The sequence below is a fragment of the Nanorana parkeri genome, unplaced genomic scaffold (genome assembly GCF_000935625.1).
Source record: "Nanorana parkeri isolate BGI_ZX_2015 unplaced genomic scaffold, ASM93562v1 scaffold856, whole genome shotgun sequence".
NCBI classification, from domain to species: Eukaryota; Metazoa; Chordata; class Amphibia; order Anura; family Dicroglossidae; genus Nanorana; species Nanorana parkeri.
The window spans coordinates 712,833-736,932 of NW_017307124.1; the positions used below are offsets into that span (position 1 = coordinate 712,833).

Here is a 24,100-nt window from a genome sequence, read left to right on the forward strand (position 1 = left end):
ACTAGTATCGAGTACTCGCCCAAATGCTCTGATGCCTAGCACGAGTACTTCCTGTATCAGGAAGCCAGGCAGCGCGTCATTACACGCTGCCCGGCTTCCCGATTGGCCGGGAAGCAGCTCCATGCTCTCTGGTCACTTGTGATGACAGAGCATGGAGCCGACTTCCCGGCCAATCAGGAAGCCGGGCAGCTTGTAATGACGCGCTCCACGGCATTCTGATTGGCCGGGAAGCTGGTTTCATGCTCCCTCGTCATCTCATGACGAGGGAGCATGGAGACGGGCTCCAGGCCAATCAGAAAGCAGGACGTCGCGTCATTACACGGCGCCCGGCTTCCTGATTGTCCCGGCCAGACGGCTTCGGCTGGGTACCGGAGGAAGGCCGCGTGACAGGCTGGACATACCAAGGTAGGACGGTTCTTTCTTGTTAATCGGGAAGCCGGGTAGCGAGTCTTTACACGCTGCCCGGCTAATCAGGGAGCCAGGTGGCGAGCCATTACACGTCACCTGGCTTCCTGAATGGGACTTCCGTTACTCGGGAATTGGTATCGGCGAGTACTGGATAAATGATCAGTACTCTGCACCAAAATACCGTTATCGGTGCATCCCTAGTAAAAAACCTGTTTGTTTTTTTGCTTGTTTGCATCCAGCTTGGGAGATTTTGCATTCACTTCCTATTCTTTAACAGGAAAAGGAAGAAATCTGAATCCCAACATTAAATGACTGTCACAGGAACATGTATCCATCTCTAGTGTATGATTTACCCTCACCTCTTGCAAGAACCCTAAAGGTTTTGATTTCCCCTTACTATTTCTAGGTGACAATGGTCAAAATGACAAATACAGGGGTCTGTCTTCCACACAGACCATAAACCAGGCAGAAGGTCTAAGCTCCTTCTCTCTGAGGATGTCACAAGGCCCTGTTAGTTAGGGGTGAGAGGTCACCGGAAGTGTTGCTTGACCTTATATTGAAAGGATGATCTGATTCCCGAGTGTACATAACAGAGCCGTGTAATTAGAAGGAATATTCCCAGAGTTCTGTGTTTGATATTATAATTGCTGGCAGATTGCATGTTAGTGGCATGGATACAAGCAGTTAGCAGGGCAGGAATTCTAGAGGCTTCACACTTCTGACTCTTAGCTCCAACAGTCACCATCAGACAAGTTACGTAAAGCTTTATAAGAGGATAGAAATAATTCTGTCATAGGTAAGCCTGCAGAATTAGAATAACTTTAAAATGCCCAGATTCTTATGAAAGCCCAAATGTGACTTGTTCTCTTTAGAACATGACTTACTTGTGTCTGCCTGGCTGCCGACACTGATGTAACGGTCATTATTGGGGAGCGCGGTCTGATAGTACGTGGCTTCATCTGGCTGAGGGAGCTTTGCATTATTTGCCGTGAGAAACGTCACCGCTGACTCCAGATTTCCATTACTGTCCTGAAAAAAAAAACGCAAACAAACAGCATTAATTACATTAATTTAAAACAGAGATGTGAGGGAAACTGTGCGCCACCAACGCATATTCCTATTTAAAAACGTACTTCATGCCATCGTTTCATGAATCCATTTATAGTGTCATTGGAGATTCGAATTCAAACATCTAAAATGAGATGTCTAGTGCAGTGCTCGTCTGTGCTGTGTGTGCATGACTGCTTAGTTCACCATGGATATGAATAAGGGTCAGGAAGGGGCACCTCAGGGAGCTGCAAAGGGGCTCTAGGGAAAACAATGCAAGTCAAAATGCACCAATGGCTTTCACTCACATATGTCACATCCGTTGAGGGAGTGTGCAAAGAGTCATTAGGCTCAGTTCATTCTTCAACATGGAACTTTCAGAGGTGCTCGGCAGGTGATGGAAATGCACTCAAGTACTCCTTTTGACCTCCTGTTAAGGCTAGGTTCACACCTAGGCGATTTAGATGCCGAGCTGTTGTTGCACGTTTTTTCGGCCATGCGACTGTTCATCGTAAGTCGCGCGGGTTTTTTTTTTTTCAATGCAGAGATGTCTATGGGACCCAAACCGCGCGACAACTGCCCGAAAATAGCTCCTGCACCTTTTCGAGTGACAGGCGAAAAAAGGTGTGAGCAGCCTCCATTAACTTCAATGCGAATCTGTGTTTTGCGTGGTAAATCGCCTAGGTGTGCACCGGCCCTTAAAGTGTATGTGTAGTTTTGAATAGAATATGGAAACTTTCTGTTCCTGTGACACCAAAACAATAAATGTGGGGTAGGGTTGTCATCAACGCAGAAGGACACGCAATAAAAACATGATCAGAAATTTGTGTTTTTGTCTATACGCCTGTTGGAAGGATTTGACATCACTTAATATAGCGTACAACGTAAAATAAAAAAGGAATTGACAGGAGTTAAAAACAAACACAAACTTTTAGGAAATCCAGGAATATAAAGCAAATCTACAAAATCTAAACTTTTATCTTTGCCCCTTCTTTGCTGTACTGGTAGGGATATCACAGACTCAGGAAAGGGTAAACACTGCTCTGTTTACATTAACCATGTCTCCATCTGTGGCGTTTGCACACCGCCAGAGGCAGACAGGTTGTTCATGCGTTTTCCTAAGCTAGTCGTGAAAATCAAAACGCAATTTAGAGGAATCCATGATGACTTAATTCTAGCGTGGATACATGTTCCCTACCCATGCAACACTCACACTGCCTGCTTCAAACAGTTTGCCATCTTTGGTGACTGCATGGATGCACTGCTGCACACAAAACACTGAACCAAAGAAGTTTTTTCTCACTGAGTTTTTCAGAAAGCCTGTTCATCCGACAAATGTAGTTTTGTCGACCTATGGACCCAGGCGTAGTCTGGAGATGGAGCGGTGACACTGGAAAGTGCAAAGTTGAACCAGGAAACAGTGGTGTCACATCACTGGCTGAACAGAGTTACAAATCCTTGGCTGGGTAAAATACAGTTAAACATCTCAGCTGTGTAGAGGTTTGTGGCCAATTTAATTCATCCAACCATGTTAAAGAAAGACATTTTTTTCCAAGATATGTGGAAGTGGCCAACCACATCATCAGAATGGGAGGTGTCAAAATTGTTGAACCAATGCAGAAGTGCTAGCGGTGCAGTCCCTAAAAACACAGAAAGAATGACATTTCACTTCTTTGGGGATGCTCGTGGTGTGTATAATGCTCGTACTTTTTTGATCTTTCAAAGACAGAGGAAGAATTTCCATGGAGTTTTGCTCCTCCGGCCATTGCCGGTGAAGTCGGACGCCTGCTCCTTTCTCCATAATGTAAAATAAATGTAAAATGACCTGATCATATCTGGAGAGAAAAAAAAGAGGGACCTCAGGACTCCAGTGTAGAGCTCGTGCTGCCAGTGTCCAAGTGACATATCTAGCCAAGTATAACCCCCACCAACCTGCATCTATCAAAAACTTTAACCATTGAGGGGACTGACCCCCAATCACAGGAAACAAAAACAAAAGCTTAAAAGGAGAACTATGGGGTATGTGTTTCTCCCCATAGTTCTCCTAAGGGTCACGGGAGGACACAAACTAGCTTCCTCCTGTGACCCAAAGCTCAGTATAACGCGAGCTACAGCTCGCGGTATACTGAGACGCCGCAGCCGGGACGGATCCCGACATTACTGTCGAGATCCAACCAGCTGCGTGACTGACACATGGCTCTTCCTATCTAGAGGCAGAGCCAGCTGTACCCGCCCCCTCCCCCGTCCGTTCCTCCAGTCGGCGATGGAGGCTCGGAGTGGGGAATCCCTGCAGGGAGCCGTTACAGTCACAGCTCTCTGCAGGGACATGATCGAGAAGTGAGCTAGCGACGGTATGTGTTCGCTCACTTCCCGATCTATTGAGCCGACCTGTGACAGTTTAATTGTCACAGGTCGGCTCGAACTATGAGGCTGAGTGAAAATCACTCACTTCATAGTTCTCGAAGAAATAGGACACGTGGGTTCACTACAAGCAGCCCTTACAACTCAACAGCCTTGTTGATCTTAGGTTATGTTATAATCACAGTGCTTGCCAACATTTCAAGGACAAACCAAGGGATTTCCGAACTGCTTATTGTTTGCGCTCATTCCAAACACGTGCGTTTGCGGGCCTCGCATATATGAACAAATGTTTAATAGGAAATCTTTCCAAAGATTAACAAAAATGCTTGAAACGCAATTTGTGCAAAACCCCTTTTTCTAGAGTAGTAAGGACAAAACAGCCAACCTTCAGCTCAGTAAACAGAATTCTTATATAGAATGGATTGATTCATCAGGAACAAAGCTGCATAGAGTGGGGGATCTTTATGCAGCAAGAATCTAGGGATGGTTTAGGATATTATTAGAAATGAGAACTGTAAAGGCCTTCTTTGGTCTTTAATGGCAACTTCCAGCACAAGGTTGCATAGCAAAGCTTTATGGATGTCCAATCTCTCTATTTCTTTATACTAATTTACAGTTACGCATTAGCTGGGAGTTTTAGCTCAATATTCATATAACAATGTCATGTGCTAAAGGACCATGACAACCAAAACACACATATACCTGTAACAGCAGTATTACTGCTGTTACAGGTATTACAGTGGGTCGCTGCACTTTTCTAGGTGAGAGGTTACTCAGCCTCCCCCTAGCGCAACACTGTCAGTTCTCGCACCAAGCAGCATTTAAAATATGCTGCCCGGCAACGAGTGTCAGCTTGAGGTGGGCTGGGGCTATAGTCATGAGGGAGCTCCATCCATACATGCATGGCTTACAGCTCCCTCATGTGTCTTGTAGAGGTGCCTGAACTTGACATCACATTCTGGCTCCCGAACACCTCTACAGGTGATGCAAGGGAGTTGTAGCAGAAATGCACATATGGATGGAGTTCCGTCACAGCACAGCAGCCCACACTGGACCCCAGGCTGAGGATCCGCTCCAGTTCTTTTAAGATAGGGAGACGAGGTGGATCTTTAAAAAAAGAAAAAAAATAATCATTTTTTTGGAGTGTGTAGGAGAAGGTCTGTGATTGTGTGAGATTGTGTCTGTGGTTATGTGTGTCTGTCAGTGTTTTTGAGGGCCTGTTCACACTAGTGCAGTGCGTTAACAGTCCCATGCGATTAATGCACTGCACCACGCAATTGCATCTACTGCGCATTCTGGTGCATTACGTTGCCATTCATTTGAACGGTACCCCAAATGCACCACCCACTCACAGTTCGATCGCCCACAAAGGAACGTATGGTACCGCAATGCCATGCATTCCAACACAGTGTGACTTGGGTCGCGACTTAATGACCAAGGACAAATGTGGGTCCTGAGGTTACACAGGTTGAGAACCACTAAAGTGCAACTGCAAGCCGGCTGCGTGTTACAAAAGTGAAACAAAGTACCTCTGAGGAGAATAGTGTATTCTCCTCAGATATACGAAGTATGAAAGACCCTGTAAATTAAACAAAAATAACTCCTCAGTGCACCCTAGATTATAAAAAATAATACATTTGAAAAAAATAAAAATAAAGTTAACATTTTTTAAAAATGAAAAAAAAAAGAAAAAAAAGTTTGAAATAGCCACAAAAGTTTTAAAAAATAAATTTAATTTAAAAAACAAAGAAAATATAGTGCTGAGGAGGCTTTTAAAGATAGGCAACAAACATACTACATTCTACAATTGTTCCAAACTAAAATTGTATTTCACTCCTTGTATTTTGTGACCTTTAACTCCCAAAATAAACTGGAATCCCAGACATAAAATATACCCAATAAATCGGAACTACATACATATACATATATATATATATATATATATATCAAATCAAATTAAAGCCCATTTGTACTTTAAAAAAAACGTTATGTAATATTTGTAGGTGCAATGAATGAGGAAGATGAAAATTATGGTTAATAGAAAAAAATGGCAAAATCTCTCCGGTCCCCAGGAATGAAAAAGGTTTCTGAAGCTGTGTCACTAAGGGGTTAAGAAAGTAAATTGTCATTCATAAACACAACATTCCCCTGATTTAGCCCCATGTATTCTAATGAAAGTATTGCTTGGAAGACATGTTGTTTATAATTTATCTGAATGAAGCCTTCAGAGACATACAGAAGTTCCGATATCAGAGTTCCTCCACACCCACCATTGTTTAGCATGTCTCCAGCAAACCACACTGCAGCCAAGTCCTAGGAAGGTTCCAGACCTCCTCCCTCATGTTGATTTCAGAGCTCTTACAAAGACAGTGAAAAAAGTAGCCAGTAACTGTGGGTGATGACAACAAAGTTCAACGAATGCTAAAGTGTGTACTTAACCGAACCCTTTCGGAAAATGCCTTGAGTGCTCCCTTTAAAAAAAAAACAAAACCTAATAATAATTCTAATTCACATGTGCGTTCCGATCGGGTCCGCCTGTCAGTTTTTAAGGCGGACCCGATCGCATGACCAATGCTAGTCTATGGGCAGTCGCAACTAAACAAAGGGGCATCAGTTTACACCCAGTTACCCCGACCCCGGCTGGGTCCAAAAAAACAAAAGTAATAGAGTTCCATATGGCTGGACCTGATCGTGCCAAAACACAAGAGGGAGGAAAAAGAACTGCACGGACACGGGTGTCACAGCGGTGACGTCCGATCCATACCGCTCCAATAAGGCGATCTGTGCACAGATCCACTCCTGATCAGCCCATGTGAAAGGGGCCTAAATAATATTAGAAACCTTTGAAAGGGGCAATCCTCATAAAACTCATTAAGTAATGCTAGAGAGCTGAATCATAAACTAACTTTTCTCTCTGGCCATCATTAAATTCCTGTGCATGACGTCTTGGGCCTGCACCTCTACTGAGGCCATTACATGGCTGTCTCACTGGAAAGGGTCAAACCTCATAAAATTCATTACGTTCTCTGGCCATCATTGGAAATTCACACCATTCTCGCACTTTTGAAAAATTTAAACAGTCCCTTATACAAACCCAAAGTGGACCTGTTTGGTACGAATAGTAGGTCCAATCTGAAGGCAGTGCGGATCTCTGCAGCACTGTACTATGAGCCCAAGCGGAAGTAGTGAGACACCCCCAGAGGGTCTTTCCATGATAACCTGAGCTCAAAGAAAATAGACCTGGACTGAACCTCGGAGCAGCGAGTCTGTGGGGGGGCAGCACCAAAGAGGAGGCAAGTATTCCAGCATCAACTGGTTTACTTATTTTTTTTACAAAGCTGATCTATTAGGAAAAACAGAACTAGAGTTCTGCCTTAAAAGAAGTAGAACATCTTGGAATTCTAATTGAGCAAAGCAATAAAACGGTTTGCTTATGCAATAGAAATGAATGGAAAAGTGACAGAACTTACTTTTAACGCTTGTTGAAGTACCTGCAGGTCATTAATGCCGGTGATCTCCCGAAGCTGATTTATGAACGTCTGCTGGTGCTGAAAAACAAAAACGGAGGCCACTGTCAGCAGGGGTTTTCATTGTACAAAGCACCAGCAGCATCCGATTGACAGGAATCCATTCCTTTTTTTTAGATGTATGTTAATGTAATAGGCTTAAAGTGTATTTCAATCTTTACAGCCAATTTTGAGACACTCCCAGTTTGCTATGTGTTCCCATTCACACAGCATACCTAAAAATCATTTAAAGGGTATCTATGGGTCAAGTCAAGGTCTGAAGAATGTAACATTATCATTGCTTGCTGGCAGCAATGCATGATGGGATGTGTAGTCTTGAGATTGCATCACATCAAGCAGCAGGGAAAGAGACACAAAGCACACTGGGAATCCAGGAAGTTGTTGGAAGTGATGGGCAGACAGAAGGCGGCACTTACTACATAAAAGGGATTTTTTTCAAGTAAGCGTTGATTGTATTATCACAAACAAGTCCAGTATATATCCCTATAACAATGCTGATGTTGTAATAGGAGAGGATATGCTGGGACTTTACAACTCCTTTAAAGCTTCCCTTCTGTACACGGAGTACAGGGAGTCAATTGGTGGGCGCAGTCACCATGCAGAGGATGCTTTGTCCTTTTTTCAATGGATACAAATCATTTTCTGATTGGATGAGGTGGAGATTGAGATGTCATCTGCCCCTCTTCTCCACCTTGGCCAATCAGAGAATGGCTATGGAGCAAGTTTATACACAGAACTCTAGAGGCAGCTTGTAACGTGCAATGTTTTCAATATGGACACTTTAGTGACAAACTAGTTTATAGCCCCTTTGCATCCAATGACGTACATAGTACGACATAGGCAGCGGGCCTGTTTAAACAATGGGACACCAGGACTCGGTTAACAATTGTAAAGTCGGTTGTCAGCTTTACATTAGAAGCGATTCTGGTGGCTAAGCTGCCGCCAGATAGCTTCTACAGTCCAGTAAAGGGTACACAGGGTACACAGTGTTAAATATGGTAAACCTGACTCCCAGAACCCTCCTTAACATTACGCAGAAGAGGAAAGCTGAATAAGGCTTTTTTTTTGAGTTTTCACAAGAGGGCAAGATGAAATTTTTATTTCTTTTTATTTTCGTTATGCTTTGTGAATGGGTACATGTAACAAATAGAAACTGGGTGTTACACCAAATTTGACTGCGAAGGTAGAAACACACTTTAAAACAAATATATTTTTACATTGCAAATTAAAGTTATTTGTAACCCATATATGTTGTGCTTCCTCCTTAGCAGTGCTAGACAATGATTGTGTTGTACTCCTCCGCTCACAATGCAAAGTCAATCTGCAACGAGTGTCCGAAAACAAAAACTGCAGTAGTGTAAAAATTTGATCATGGCGGCGATTTACGGTGTGTGATTGGAAGGAGTATCTGCTCGAAGTTCTTCAAAAACAGAGACTTGCTGGAATGGTGTTCGAGGTGTGGTAGTTCCACAGAGCCAAAATGTGGGGATGGTGTGCTGGGTTGCTTGTAATTCTGCATAAACAGGTGGAATGCAGGGGGTGGTGTCCATTGTCTTGTAGTCCTACAAAAACAGGACGATTCACGGCAGTGTGCTAGGACTTGGTGATCTACCAGGGAATTGCTGGTACGGTATGCTAAGATGTGTAGTTCTAGACATGAAAATTCATGGTACAGTGAGCTGGGACGTCCACAGAGGCATAGGATCAGTTGTAGTTCTACAGACACAGGAAATCAATGATATTATTATGTACTGTATGGAAGCAATCTGTATTATAGCAAACAGACTGCAGATGCTCCCTTCCCCCTGCACATCTCATCACCAAGGGTGCTCTGATTGCCTATTAGGGCTAGCAGCCCCTCTACATGCAGGGAGAAGAACGTGCAGTTGGCATGATTGGCTTCAAGCCATGGGTGGAAATGATGAGCTAGAAATGCTTTTAAAGTGTTGTGTATGGATGGTTTTGGGTACCGTAGTTTTTCACCATTTCACGTACGCACACATTTTGAGGCTTGATATATTTGGTATCTATTTACTCGATGCAACCTCTGCTTTTACATTTTACCAAAAAATAGGGCATTATATTGTGTTTGTGTGCACTAACATGGAGTGTCATTTTACTGAAAACACGTTTAATAAACAGTAATGTGATCTAAAAAACTTTTCAACTGCCACCATTGTATTCTGCCAGGTCTCTGCTTTCAGAAAATGTATAATAATTGGAGGGTTATAAAAGTCATTTTCAGGCCTTAATTGTGCATTTTAGCATGAGTGCAAAAAATAGGGGACGGGGAAAAAAAAAAGAAAAACAGGCTCCGGCAGCTAACGTGCTCAACCAACGCACTCCGAGATGGAGACAAAGCACAGAAGTGCTTACAGAGAACATGCTGATAGAAGAAGCAGACTGAGTAGAGGGAAGAAACTCATCAGTATGATGCGGTTCCTTCATTGTCCAGGTAGCAGGCTTGGGGTGTTTATGGAACAGTGATCATCAGGGACCTGAATGAGGCCTCGTTCACACCATATACAGTGCATTCCGGCCCGATTCTGGATGGAACGCACTGCCTCGCATTGCGGCCGGCTCATTTTGCCGGGCTGGAGGGGGCGTGGCAGGCCATTGGAGTGGCACCGTAGCCACGTCCTCCGGCCTCAATGCGATCGCCCGCACAGGATTGCAAGGCACATTGTGCCTGCAGTACGGTCCAATCAACATAGTGCTTGCAGCACTTGCGATCCCGTGCGGGCGATCGCATTGCGGCCGGAGGGCGTGGCTACGGTGCCATTCACTTCAATGGCCCACTCCAGCTCGGCAAAAAAGTGAGCCAGTGCGTTCCATCCAGAATCGGGCCGGAACGCACTGCATAAGGTGTGAACGAGGCCTAAGGTATATGGCAGAGGTCCCTGGAGTACAAAACTGGCTGCACAGAATTAACAGTGCACATATATTTATTGACACAGTATATTTGCCTATGTATTGGGAGTTAAGTGACACTAAAAGCTAATTTTTTGTTTTTCCCTAAAGCTGCTGTAAGGACTTACTCTTAAACCTGCCAAGGCCTGACAAATTTGCTTTGAATGTAGGAGCCAGCTAAAAAAAAAAAGTTATGAGCCAGGACATGCGCAAGCGCAATCATCATTTTTGTATGTAGGAGCACCCACATGGGTAGGTGGACTCACAAGCCCCCTATGTGATTGCACATTGAAGATGACAGGCTCTCTTTAAGGTGACATTAGGGATCTATTAGACCCCTAGTGTCACCTTTCCACTTCAATAGCTTTTGCCGGGGAATGACAGCTGCCTGTAAAACCAGAAGGCAGTGGCTGACAGTAATAGCCAGCCTGCTTTTGGCTACTGCAATTTAAAATAGCAGGCTGGCTATTGATGCCAGCCACTGGATGGGAGAATAAGCAGTTGATCCAAAGAGGGGACACAGCGGTTGTGTCCCCACCGATCCCCGCTGCCTCTGCTGATACATGTGGGGAGAGCATCATGGATCGATGGGGACCCAGACCGCAGCATGCAGTGGGCTCCCAGTGGGGAGGGGAGCAGGAGCAGAGCTGCTGTGGTGGCGGCGACAGGGGACAGTGAACGGGCTGAAAAAAGCCCAGACGCCAGGAAGATCAATTTCTAGTCTCCATGGTGATCGGGGATTTGTTGAGCCCTGCCTTATGTGTTGCCTCTTGATGTGTACACTACTTCCTTCCAGTTGTTTCGAGCTGTCCCCCCAGTGCTGGAGCCGTTCCCCGATGCTTCGGTGGCTCCTCCATCTTTCAGTGTCCCGCAGAGACACCCCTGTGTGCGCACTCCCAGCATGCGTTCATTGAATCACATTGTCTCACACTGCAAGCCACTCCTCATTCCCCCACCTGCAACCTCAAGTGCGCATGAGCCAGCACACATCTCCCACACTTACATTTGGGAAAGCTGGGAATGAGCGGCACAGTCGGGTAGATATTTAAAATGTATGGGCACACTGCAGCTTTGGTCATGCTATACTGCTTGCTTGTAGGAGAATAACTTAAAAAAAAAAAAACCTGAGAGCACCACTTTAACTACCCTGTTTCCCCGAAAATAAGACCTACCCCAAAAATAAGATCTAGTACTATTTTTGGGAATTGCTAAAATATAAGACCTACTCTGAAAATAAGACCTAGTTGTGACCCTTCCCAGGGCCGGCGGTGGCATAAGGGGGAACTTGAAGAGCCGCAGGAGAGAATCAGCTGTGCCAACAAAGCCAGCGAGGCGCCACTGGAGGGAGCAGAGCCGCATAAGCCGATGCTTCCTCTATAGCGCCGACTCCTGTCACTGGCAGAGTGATACCAAATGCACTCCGCCTGTGAGGAATCTATAGTGAAAGCGCGCTTCGCTCATTCTGGCCAGCGATTGGTTAGCAAATTGCTCTTGGAAAGGTACGGCACCCCTGATCACCATATTTTTGTACAGGTATTCCTCACTTAACGACCGAGTTCCGTTCCTACGACCAGGTCGTTAAACGGATTGGTCGTTAAGTGAGGAACTCTATACAGTACTATACTGCATTAGTACAGTACTGTATAGCGTTGCCGATGTACAGTACCGAACAGTGTACTGTACATCCGGCAATGGAAATACTTACCGAGACCTGCAGTGAAGATCGGGGGATGTCACTTCCGCCGGCGACCCGTCGCACTGACGCTGACGCGGAAGGTCGGAGGTCGATCGGCGGTCCGTCGTAAGTGCGAGTGGTCGCAAAACAGGTAAGTCGGTAAGTGAGGAACATCTGTACATGAATACATGTAGACTGTTGTACATAAAAAAATAAAATAAAACCTACCCCCGAAAATAAGACCTAATGTGTTTTTTTGAGCCAAAAAAAATATAAGACAGTGTCTTATTTTCGGGGAAACACGGTATGTCTGCTTTCTTAACAGTGCTGGTTTATCTGCTTTTTTGTTACTTTTTCCCTATTTCCATCCTGCTGTTGCAGAATTATGGCTTTAGATAACAGGGAAATGCATTACACGTGACATGGCTATAAGAGCGGCTCTAGTTGAACTGAAGTGTGTGATGATCGTGTGGCGCGGTAGCGACACCCCACATTAAATCTGACAGATGAGGCTCATCACTATGTAGAGCTTCCACTTACATCTCTGGAGCACTTTCAGCTGTCTGCTGCTTCTGTTCATCAAGTGGACAGCTACACTGAGCTTTAAAGTATTTTGCTTTACAAGTAGTCATTTCCAGAAGCCAAGCTCCTCGCAACTGCAGAAAATAAAGTTCATCTAAACCCAAGAACAAAAAATGTAATGTATCGCGGCCTACAAGTACCTAGCAGAGGCGTCTGCAGTAGTTTTTTTGTCGCACAATTTCAGAATAATGTTCCTCAATGTAAATATTTTACTTTGACTTTAAATATATCATCTACAGTACATAATATCATCAAAAGATTCTTAGAATCTGGAAAAAAAAAAAAATCACAAAAATTGCCCCTTGTGCACAAGGGGCAAGGTCGACACACAATATCGGATGCCCATGATTGAAATTTGACATTCTTTTTGGCAACTATGGGAGCCACATCCTCAGGACTAAAGAGGAGAGGGACCTTCCAGCTCATCAGCGGTCGGTTCAAAAGCCTGCATTCTGATGGTATGGGGGTGCATTATTGCCTCTGGAAAGGCATCCTCAACGCTGAAAGATACATTCAAGGTTTTGGAGCAGCATATGCTCCCATCCAGATGACGTCTTTTTCAGGGAAGGCTTTGCATATCTCAGCAGGACAATGCTAAAATGAACCACACGCACAGGTTGTTTTTTTGCACTTTTATGCAGTATTTAAAAAGGAGAACTATGAGGTGAGTGAAAATCACTCATTCTCATAGTTCGAGCCAACATGCGACAATTAAACTGTCACAGGTCGGCTCAATAGATCGGGAAGTGAGCGAACACATACCGTCGCTCACTCACTTCTCGATCATCTCCCTGCAGAGAGCCGTGACCGTCAGTCATGGCTCCCTGCAGGGATTCCTCCTCCCCCCCCTCCCCGCTCCGATCCTCCAACACTGACTAGAGGAACGGACGGGGGAGGGGGCAGGTACAGCTGGCTCTGCCTCTAGATAGGCAGAGACCGCTGTCACTCACACAGCTGGGTGGATCTCGACAGTAACGCCGGGATCTGTCCCGGCTGCGGCAGTCTCAGTATACCACAAGCTGTAGCTCGCGATATACTGAGCTTTGGGTCACGGGAGGAGGTTAGTATATATGTTCTCCCGTGACCCTTAAGAGAACTATGGGGAAAAACACTTACCCCATAGTTCTCTTTTAAGGAAGGGCAACGGGGCAACTCTGAACAAGTGAGCCTTGCCTGAATGGCTATCTGCACTGAGAAAAAAACACTGTATACGTTAAGATGGACTACAGAAGCTCAGTCCCCATTCACAGCTGCGTGATTTGAAGTGCTTCAACTGTCATGTGACAATGCTTGACAAAAGGAATTCCATTCTTTTCTACGGGGTCCATTCACACCTAATGTTGAAGATGGTGCAGGCCTTTCTTTAGGTGCTACATAGTGTGTTTTTAGCCCCATAGACTTCCATAGGAGCTCATGTCTCCATGCTCCCACCCCCAGCAACCTATATTTTATTTTCCCTTCATTGCTCAAAGCAAAAATGCAAACTGCATATAAACACATTAAATTGCATGAAAAATGAGCAACACAAATGCAATGAAAAAAAAAATACAAGAAAATGCAGACACACGAGGGTGAACGGCGACTAAAAGGGGGAAGCTGCGGAACCGACACATTTGAAGCAAAAAAAAATGCAAGGGATCAGTCTTGGAGTGAGGGGGTGAGGCTGAAGCACTAAAGTGGTTTAAACAATTGCTCATTCCTGGAAAGAAAAAGGCCATCTAACATACTAAAGAAGATTTTGTATTAACCCTTACAGTGGGGCTACCCTCCGCACTGCAAGGGTTAAGTACTTGTTTTTGTCTAAGATTTAAAAAAAAAAAAAGTTACTCACCCGACTCTCCGAGCTGGCCAGCTTTGACAGCGCTGCCTCCAGCCTGTCTCCTCCTCTACTGCAGCGATGGTATATCCCTCGGCTTCCTCACGTCCTATATACAATGTACAGAACGTGATGATTTACTTGACCTTGCTGCAGTGGAGGGGGAGAGAAGCTTCAGGGACCTGTCTAAAAGTAAGCATGCTCCGAGGATCAGATGAGTAGAACTTTTTTTTATTTTGACCCTGGGCAAAAAAAAGAAGAACTGAACCCTTGCAGTGCCGGGTTAGCCCCACTGCAGGGGGTAATAATGTTGCTTTTCCAACAGAGCTCTGCTTTAAGCTTCCAAACACCTCTGTGTCCAATACACTCATCCATCAGACCATAACCAACAGTTAACCACATCCCATGACTCATTTTTTTTCATCAGCTGATAACAACACTTTGTTGAAACGGATGACAAACATGCTCGCTCAGGTATTATCCGAACGCTGTAAACAAGTCTTGATCAGATGAGCAATCACACAGCCTGCAAACCCCAAAACATGTCATGTAAACAGCTGAAGAATGAGCCAGTTCACTGGACGGTTAGACTATCTGCACAATGCGATGCACGGCTAACCTCAAATAATTGAATTGGCTTACTCAGGAAAACAGTGCAAACTTAGAGCAATAGAACTAAACTTCAAGTGACCAAGAGCAGTGAAAGATGACTTCTGATTGGTTGGGATAGGTCACTGCACCTCTACATACTGATTTTTGCCTTTTTGAACAAGGGCATCCTATAAAAGAGGTGGGTGGCAAATGAGGGGACGTTTCATGTGCCAATCAAATGGATTCCAAATATCATTTGCCACTTCAATTCATTCTAAACCAACCAAATGGTTCTGAATGTGGAAATTAATTCGGGGTCACGGTACCACGTCCATAAACACCACAGGCAGAATTTATCTGGCCACAATGTGGGCCATTTATGGTACCACTGCATAAGGCTTATAATATAACAGGGCCGTATAGAGTGGTACTAGACAATAGTTGTAATGAGTAACAATTTTACCTTCCCTCTGAAGACCAAAGTCATTTTCACGTGTAGCCTTACATTTTTTTTTTTTTTTTTAAACAAATTCGAAAAAAGCGCAAATTGTGCTAGACGGGTTATTTATACTGCACGTGGTGCCCAATCAGTACACGGCCTGGCCTGTATGAAAAGCAGTGTATAAACAGCCCATCTGAAGGAATGGTCCATGCCAACAGCTGTTGGCTACTATATCACAAGAAATCCCCAGGGAGCTTAAGGCCCCATTCACACCTGACCGTTTTGTAGCGCGTCCTACGCTCGATGAACGCTCTACGAAACGGTCAAAAAAATAAATAGCATTGTAGTCAATGGTATCGTTCCCACCTGTCCGTATTTCCGCCCATCCCGAACGCACTACAAAACGGCCCACGCATGAAAAGGTCCCGTAGCGTTTTTGCTGCGTATTGGTCTGTTTTGTAGGGCGTTTTCCATTTGGATACTGCCAAGTAGCCTTTGGGGTCACGCGACTTTTTTTACCGTGAATCGCGGTAAAAAAAACGCGTGACAGACGCGCATATTACAATACGCATAGGTGTGAATGGGGCCTTAGACTAGGAAGATTCTCGATTGTGCAGGAAACCAACTATCACGAAGATGAAATTACAACTCTAGCACGCGGAGGAAAATACAACTCCAGCACGCGGAGGAAAATACAACTCTAGCACGCGGAGGAAAATACAACTCTAGCACGCGGAGGAAAATACAACTCTAGCACGCGGACAGAATAACAAATCTCTCACGCGGAGGAAAATACAACTCTATCAGGGAGAAGAAAATACAAGTTAACGATTTAGAAAATGGCACTTATTTGACGATGGAACGACTGTTAACCATCCAAGTGGCTTCAATGGAAACCTTAGCTCATTAAAGCTTAGATTAAAGTATAAATAGACTGCGGATTCAAGATTTTCACAATTCCATATAATTAAAAGGTCAGACCACACTGTCAGACATCATTTTGAATGATACCAACACTAAATTTCTACAAATTTGGCAGCCCTGGATCTCATATTCCCAACCATTTAGTTTTTTTATTGTATTCTCCCTTGTTTTTTTCTACCTTTGCACTTCATCTCTATCCTTAAAGCTTCCTCTATGTCCTTCAGTTGGGAACACATATCATATGCCTCCCAAGAGTTTGTCTTTTTATACTTTTTTCTTTTTTGAGGTTTTCAAGACCCAAATTATTGGGGATGGTCATGCAACCTATTGCGATATTATAACACGGAGGCTGAACATTTGCATGGTGACCTTATGGCCTCATATTCCCATCTTAGACTCTTTAAGCTCTATGTATCCGACTAGCTCCCCATTTGCTATTTTTGTTATGTTCACATTTGGGCTCTTCTAGATACGCCCTAATTTTATGTTTCAGACTTCTTCTTTTGATGTTATTTTATTCAAGAAAAATCTCTAGTTTAAGAAAAAAAAAAAAATCAATATTTCAGCTTGCAGCAGATGCTAGTTTTAACGAACTCCAGGAAATGTGTTAATTAACCTTTGCAGTGAGGCTACCCCCGAACTAGTTAAGTGCTCGTTTGTGTCTAGGTTTAAAAAAAAAAAAAAAAAAAGTTACACACCCAAAGCTCCAAGCCGGCTTAATCAGACTGCTCCTTCCAACGTCTCTCTCCCTCCTGTTCATCGGGCTAAGGTCCCGTAAATCGTGATGATTTACGGGACCCTAGACCGATGAAGAGGAGGGAAAGCCTGCACAGTGTATAGACGTGAGGACACCGAGGAACATTCTAATGCTGCAGGGAAGGGAAGAAATTAGTATAGGTTTGTTATTTTAGCTCCTGGACACAAACAAGCACTTAACCCCTGCAGTGTGGGGGTAGCCCCACTGCAAGGATTAATAATAAATGGGAAAAAAAAACACAAACCTGAACTTCGGCTTTAAATATGTATATTTTTACACTTGTCCAGCTTGGTACAATGCAAGTATGAATAAATGATCCCTGGCAGGCCCACAGGGATTCTGTAATACACTATAGTAGCTGTGGCTACTAAAGTGTATTACAGCTTCTTCCAGGTCCTGATAGAGCTGTTTTGCTGAGAGACTTCCTCTGTGCTGTTAAAACACAGCAGGGAGCTTGCTCAGCATAGCAGCCATTTAGAAGATGCCTTGTGACATTTCATTCAGTTCTATGGGCTTACCGCAATACGATTCGGTTGTACCACGTATCACTGTGGTGCGCTTTAAAAAAGTACTGCAAGTTGTAATATCAGAACACAGTAGTGTGAACCAAGGCCATCCATGACAAGGCAATTTGTCTTGGAATAAACAGCCAGCGCAGCCCGTACATATAGTTTGAACCGGCCCTCAAAAACCTTTGCAGCAGATAACCAACTGGCCCTCAAATTATTATTCTCCCTTTAGTGTGCAAGGATACCTAATATGCAGTACGCAATCAACGTTTATGTACACATATGCATTCTGGGTGCACGTGTGTTGTAATTGTCTTTCAATTTTTTTTCCATCATATTTTAGCATTTTATTTTTAACTAAATTTAAATGTTTTTGTTATCACTCCAGCTGTAAAGAGTAGACAGCTTTAAGGAGTACAAGCAGGGAATCACCAGCACTCAATAATGAAAGCAGAATATGTCCTTTTAATGGACAGAAGCGTAATAGAATTCAAAAAGAACCGACGTTTCGTTCCGCACAGGGTCCCTTCCTCTGTCTGCACGGCGCCATCCGTGAACCAATATCACTGCGAGCACCATCTTCTCTTGTCTGGCCGGGACTGCTGTGAGGTGTGCGGAGGGCTCCCCCAACGACCTACAGCTCTAAGGAGTAGACAGCTCTAAGGAGTAGACAGCTCTAAGGAGTAGACAGGTCTTTAGACACAGCTCTAAATCCAATAGTGCTCAGAGCTGAGTGCTTCTGTGTTCATAGCGTGCAATGGAAATAGGGGAATGAGAAAACCCAGATCTCTAAGCCCTCTCCATCCTGAGAAAGTGTTTTGAAGTCATGTGGTTCCAAAGAACCACAGTTGATAGGCACACTACACCGCCATGTAGACCTAATCGGGCAGCTTTAAAAATCACCCAGATCGCAAGATACAGCAGAGCCAACTCTGAAATGTACTGCCCTGCCGTAATACAAATGCAGAGAAATTAGAAAGCCATTTTGTTGGATTTATATGAATTGTGTGATTTGCCTGCAGTTTCCTTTAAGGGAGCAGACACAGTTGGTGCCATGTTTTGGATTCAGGTGGTTAAAGTAGATGAGGGTGGAGCCCTCAGGAATGTTGGTTTCAGCTTCTACTTGGCACACTAAACTAGTCTCTTGATCAAGACACACCTAGAAAACATCCTTTGTCAACAGCTTTAGGAACATGAACTCTTGATGCAAACTTGAGCTGAAACCAGTCACCAAACCCGTGTGAAGTCTTGTGCATTTCATATTGGGAAATATCAGGCTGGGACATCAATTACACCAATGTATACAGATAACTTGTGCCCATTGCTGACAAACTGAGGAACAGCAAGTCATCTAATTACACCTAACTAGAAATACACAGGGTAGGATGGTGACTACCCTGTGTATTTGGCTTTTCAGAAACAGGGCTCTGGGAACAGCTGCCACTAGGGAAACAAGCTACTGTCAATTGATATTTGTGCAGGTCTTTGATGTTCTGGATACTTCCTACAAAACATAGAGAAGTTAACTTGCTTCAACCGAAAACTGGGCCTTGGGCACGTGTGGTAGAAAGTCTCTGGTCTCCCTCTCCGTACCTTATGATTGTTCTTTTAGTGTGATCCTCCTTTTTGCTTCATTATCCCTACCCAATAGGCCTGCATAGTAATGTCCTTAACACGATGTTCCTCATGATTCCTTTGTACCACAAATGTTGGTTAAGCACAATGCTTTGTTGTGCTCTACGCAGCACGATATTTGCTTTTTGTATTTTTACTTGCCACATGGCTCAGAAGATTTGATATGGTCATCCTTGTATTTTGCATAAAAAACAAAAAATTCAATAAATTCTTTGTGAAAGAAAGTCTCTGGTATGGAGATCAGGCTGTAAGCAGCATTGTGCAGAGCTGCACCAGTCTTTGAAAATATATAAATTGGTCACTCAGCTCCAGTAGTCTGATCTAGATCCTTCAAGCCACCCAATTAAGCTAAAAAAAAAAAAAAAAAAACTTATCGGAAGGTCCTTCAAAAGAAGTGGCCCTGTGCTCACCACTGACCACCTTTGTTCCATTCCAGCATCGCAGCCTATGCTACCGTAGTCTCTTACAGGAGTGTTGAAAGCCTGAAACCCCCACCGTGCCCAATGGTTCCATCCTCCAAACCCTACATAACTGCTGTGTCCTGTAGTAACATAAAGGGTCAACGAATGGAACCACAGCATGTGGAAGAGGCACAGGCATTCAATTCTTCAAGAAGTTTAGAACGATGAAAAGACTAAATGGAACCTGCTGTTCAAGGAAAGGCATAAAAGGTAGAAGACACAGGCTTGTCAGAGAGGTGAGTAGAATACTACTTCTCTTGCTGGGACCAGATGTTTTCCCCCCAAATCCCAGGTGGCCAATGCTCCTTAAAAATTAGAGCTGGTACCTAACATTTGAGCTGTCATCTAGTTGTTGTCAATGTTGCTGGCTCCTAGATTGGGCAGACTGGCTCCCGAATTCCATATCATTTTGTCCACCCCTGTGCTATGCATTTATCAAAGTACACGAGTTACATTTCTGCTTCATGTTCATTGAATAATTCTAGGGTGAAATTCCACTTTAGGCCGGACAGGGCCGCTTTAACAAAACATTTCTCTGCATTGGTAATGGAGATGTATGTTATGCCAAGACATGGGGCAAGTTAACCTCTTGCCGTCCGCCCATAGTAAAAAAACGGACGGACGGCACTGCTACATCTGCGGGTTAGAAGGTAGAGCTAACCTTCTAAAAAATAAATGTTTGACGAAACAGGCAAGTTTTTCTTAACTTCCTCCTAATTACTTGTGCTGTATTCTAGTTTTAACCCCTTCGTGACTGACGACGTACAGTGTACGTCGCCAGCATCGGGGCTGTTTAAACAGACTCCCGGCGACTTTTGCCGCCGGGACTCTGTTTAAACTTGTAGAGCCGACTCTCGGCTTTACAACAGAAGCGATCCTGGCGACTTACCTGTCGCCAGATCGCTTCTGCGTCCCGAAGAAGGGGCCGCCCCCCCCACATTCAGAAAATATATAATGTTGGGGGGTTTTACGTCATTTTCAGGCCTAAAATGTGGAATATAACATGGGTGCAAAAATTGAAAAAAGGGCCTCAGTCATGAAGGGGTTAATATTGCAAAGTAACTTTTAATGAGAAGTATGCTTTCTGTACCCATGAAAAAAAGAAAATCACCAATCCAAATCTTAGCTGATGCTTTTTCTATACACAGTTAGCCCATCAATGACCAGTGTATAGTTACAATAGTATTCCCTGTGTCTCATCTACAACCTGTGACACATCACTGTGTTATTCTGGCACACGAATAACTCCTGACACATTGGCACCGAATGCCTGCATTACAACAAAGGTCGACATCATTACTTTCTATTCCTGTCCTGCTTTTTAAAAAGTTCACTGAACTTTAATTTCTCTTTTTTTTCTCCCTAAATCGGTAATTAGTTACGGAGAGTGGTTTTGATTCATGGAAAAGTGCAATAATGGGCCTGCTTCCTATAGCCATAAGGCCCCCTGTTACATATGAGAAGAGGAGACATGACTTTCATGCATCAAATAAAAAACAAAAACTATTTGGAAGTCAACAGGAAACAGCTTGATCTCCCACTGATGGGTCAAGCACATCGTACGCATGGGCATACAGACTACACATGTTATATCCGGATATATAAGGACACAGAAACCACACTATTAAAAAGCAGTTTCATATGTGCTAAATTTAGCCTGGAAAGTCTTACAGCATCACAGCACACCAGTATAGGGCCTAAAAGTCAAAGCTAACAGACAACAAAAATAATCTAGACAGTAACTGCCTAAAAATGTTTTTTGTTCGTGGCAAGTAAAAAGAGATTCTCGTGTCCATAATTTGGGCCATTGACTTTGTATGCAGATAAGGATATTCATTGGCCGATGTCATACTTGTCCCAGGTCAGTGACGAAGTACTGAAGTCATAGTAACATCATAACAACCAGGCAACAAGCACTTTCAGAAGAAAATCAAGAATTGCAGCCAGTTATTCTCTCATGATGAGATTACCGATACTTGGGTAGCTTGGGTTCCAATTACAGTTTCAAGATCTCTGGGGGTGAATGAGGACCTTTGGTGGACCGCAAAGTTTCAGTCTTGCCACATAGTGTGGCAGATTTTCAACCACCTCCGTGTAGTTTTGACAATGTGTTTAGTATAACAATCCTGCTTGAAAGCAAACCTCCAATTTTAGGTCTCTTGCAGACTGCAACAGGTTGTTTCATCCATCTTGGGCCTCATTCACACGGAAAACGGCCAGCATGTACAGCTCCGTGCTGCACGCACGGCCGCATTGGTCAGTCTCCGGGAAGGACAGGTGCTGCGTGTGATTAGTATGCAGCCCGTCCTTCTCTATGGGACTATGCGGCCGTACGCCGCCCTACGCTCACCCAAAGTGCAGGTCCGTACGGGTCCCGGTGTCCCGGCTTGGATGCAGACAGGATCAATCCACGAGTACGAGTACAAACACCTGCACGGACGTGCAGGGCGGGTAAATGTAGGGCGCCGTACGGCCGCATACTCCCATAAAAGGACAGGGGCTGCATACTAATCACATGCAGCACCTGTCCTTCCCTGGAGCTGCCCGATACGGCCGTGCACGCAGTACGTAGCTGTACATGCCGACCGTTTCCCGTGTGAATTAGGCCTTACCCTCATTCCAGACCAATTCCAAATTTCTGATGAAAAGAATTCCCACGTTCTAACACAACCACCACCATGCTTCACTGTGGGTATGGTCAGAGTAATGCGTATGAGACCAGAGAACACCATGTCATTTAGGAAACTTCAAATTAGTTTTTTTTTCAGCAATGGCTTTGTTACTCTTCCACAAGCTTTTTTGAGTGTCCAGGTTATAGTTGTCCTATGGAAGTTTTTGCACCATGTCAGAAGTGGATCACTGCAGCTCATTCAGAGCTTCCATTGGCTCCTTGGTTGCTTCTCTGATTACTAGTCTTCTTTCCTGGTCACTAATTTCAGGTAGACAGCCACCTCTTGGCAGAATTACAATAGTGCTATAGTCTACAGTCTTTCAATTGGCTCACTATGCTTCCCCAGCAAAGGGAAACATAGTGAGCCAATCAGGATCTACTGCACTTAAGGATGTTCGGATACCATTTTTTAAAAGACCAAGTACAAGTAATTTCTCTCAGGTACACGCCGATACCAAAACCAATACTTCTTCTTAAAAGGACATGTGACATTTGTTGTGCAGTCTGGCAAGTACCGTTCTCCTGGCAACCACCAAACCCAGACACGTCCATCGGATTGCCAGATCGAGAAGCGTGATTCGTCACTCCAGAGAACACGTCTCCACTTCTCTAGAGTCCAGTGGCGGCGTGCTTCACACCACGGCATCCGGCGCTTTGCATTGCACTTGGTGATGTAAGGCTTGGATGCAGCTGCTCGGCCATGGAAACCCATTCCATGAAGCTCTCTACGCACTGTTGTTGTGCCAATCTGAAGGCCACACGAAGTTTGGAGGTCTGTAGCTATTGACACTGCAGACAGTTGGCGTCTTCTGCGCACTGTGCGCTTCAGCATGCACTGACTCCGCTCTGACATGTTACGTGGCCTACCACTTCGTGGCTGAGTTGCTGTTACCAGTTGCTTCAACTTCGTTATAATACCACTAACAGTGGACTGTGGGATATTTAGTAGCAAGGAAATTTCACGGAACACCTGAATCCAATGATTTGGAGGTGTGTCCCAATACTTTTGGCAATATAGTGTATGTATGTATGTATGTATGTATGTATGTATGTATGTTAAATATATATATATCTCCCCTAACACAGGCCACACAACCATTTTGCCAGAGAGCACCCTGAAGCACAAGCAGTCAGTCAATCTACTTGTATTTGGTACTCCAATGGGGAAAAAAAGAAAAATACAATGGAAGCAGCCAATCAGATATCTGTTTAGAAAGATAAATCAGTAAAAAAGCTATTCTGGTTGTAGTGGGTTTATAAGCTGCCCCCTAATGAACAGGTCCGCCTGTGTATTTTTAAATGTCCTCCCTCCTTGCTTGGTATTCACGTGTCTATTCCCGCATATTTTATTCCCCAATTGATAGATTCAGTTTCGCCTCAAGAATATTTTCTGGCCAAATCCTATGTGCCTGGCATGACTTGTGCTGTCTCAGGATCCCATGACCAGCACCTGTTCCCCTGACACTTTACATTATAAAGTTTCACGGCCTGCTGTGCCTGCTGCTAGAGCATTAATAAATTTGTTGTTGGTTAACCTTTCAGGGATTATAAGTGCCTATCAGACAGGTTCATTAGGAAACACCTACTGCGTACTGCATGCTTCCAGCCTTAAGCAAATCTACTATAAGTGTAAACATGTTAGGAAGTCATTTTGTTGTATGCACCAGTAGTCTTATCTACCTAACAAAAGGTTAGGTTGCAGTGTAGGTGAAGACTTTACTGTGATTGGTCAATGTGCATGTATCAGTACTCATCATGGTGTTGGCCAAAACATGTTGGCTGCC

General features: G+C 44.1%; 1 protein-coding gene across 3 annotated transcripts in view; it reads right to left on the reverse strand.

The window, feature by feature from the left end:
* USP25 (ubiquitin specific peptidase 25) overlaps positions 1 to 24,100 on the reverse strand; it is a 104,897-nt gene that overhangs the window by 71,937 nt on the left and 8,860 nt on the right. For all 3 annotated transcript variants that reach the window (XM_018565524.1, XM_018565526.1, XM_018565525.1), the window contains exons 2-3: positions 7,287 to 7,364; positions 1,293 to 1,437 (exon numbers count right to left, since the gene is read on the reverse strand). In XM_018565524.1, coding sequence (XP_018421026.1) covers positions 1,293 to 1,437; positions 7,287 to 7,364 — 223 coding nt within the window. The remainder of the gene's footprint in view (positions 1 to 1,292; positions 1,438 to 7,286; positions 7,365 to 24,100) is intronic.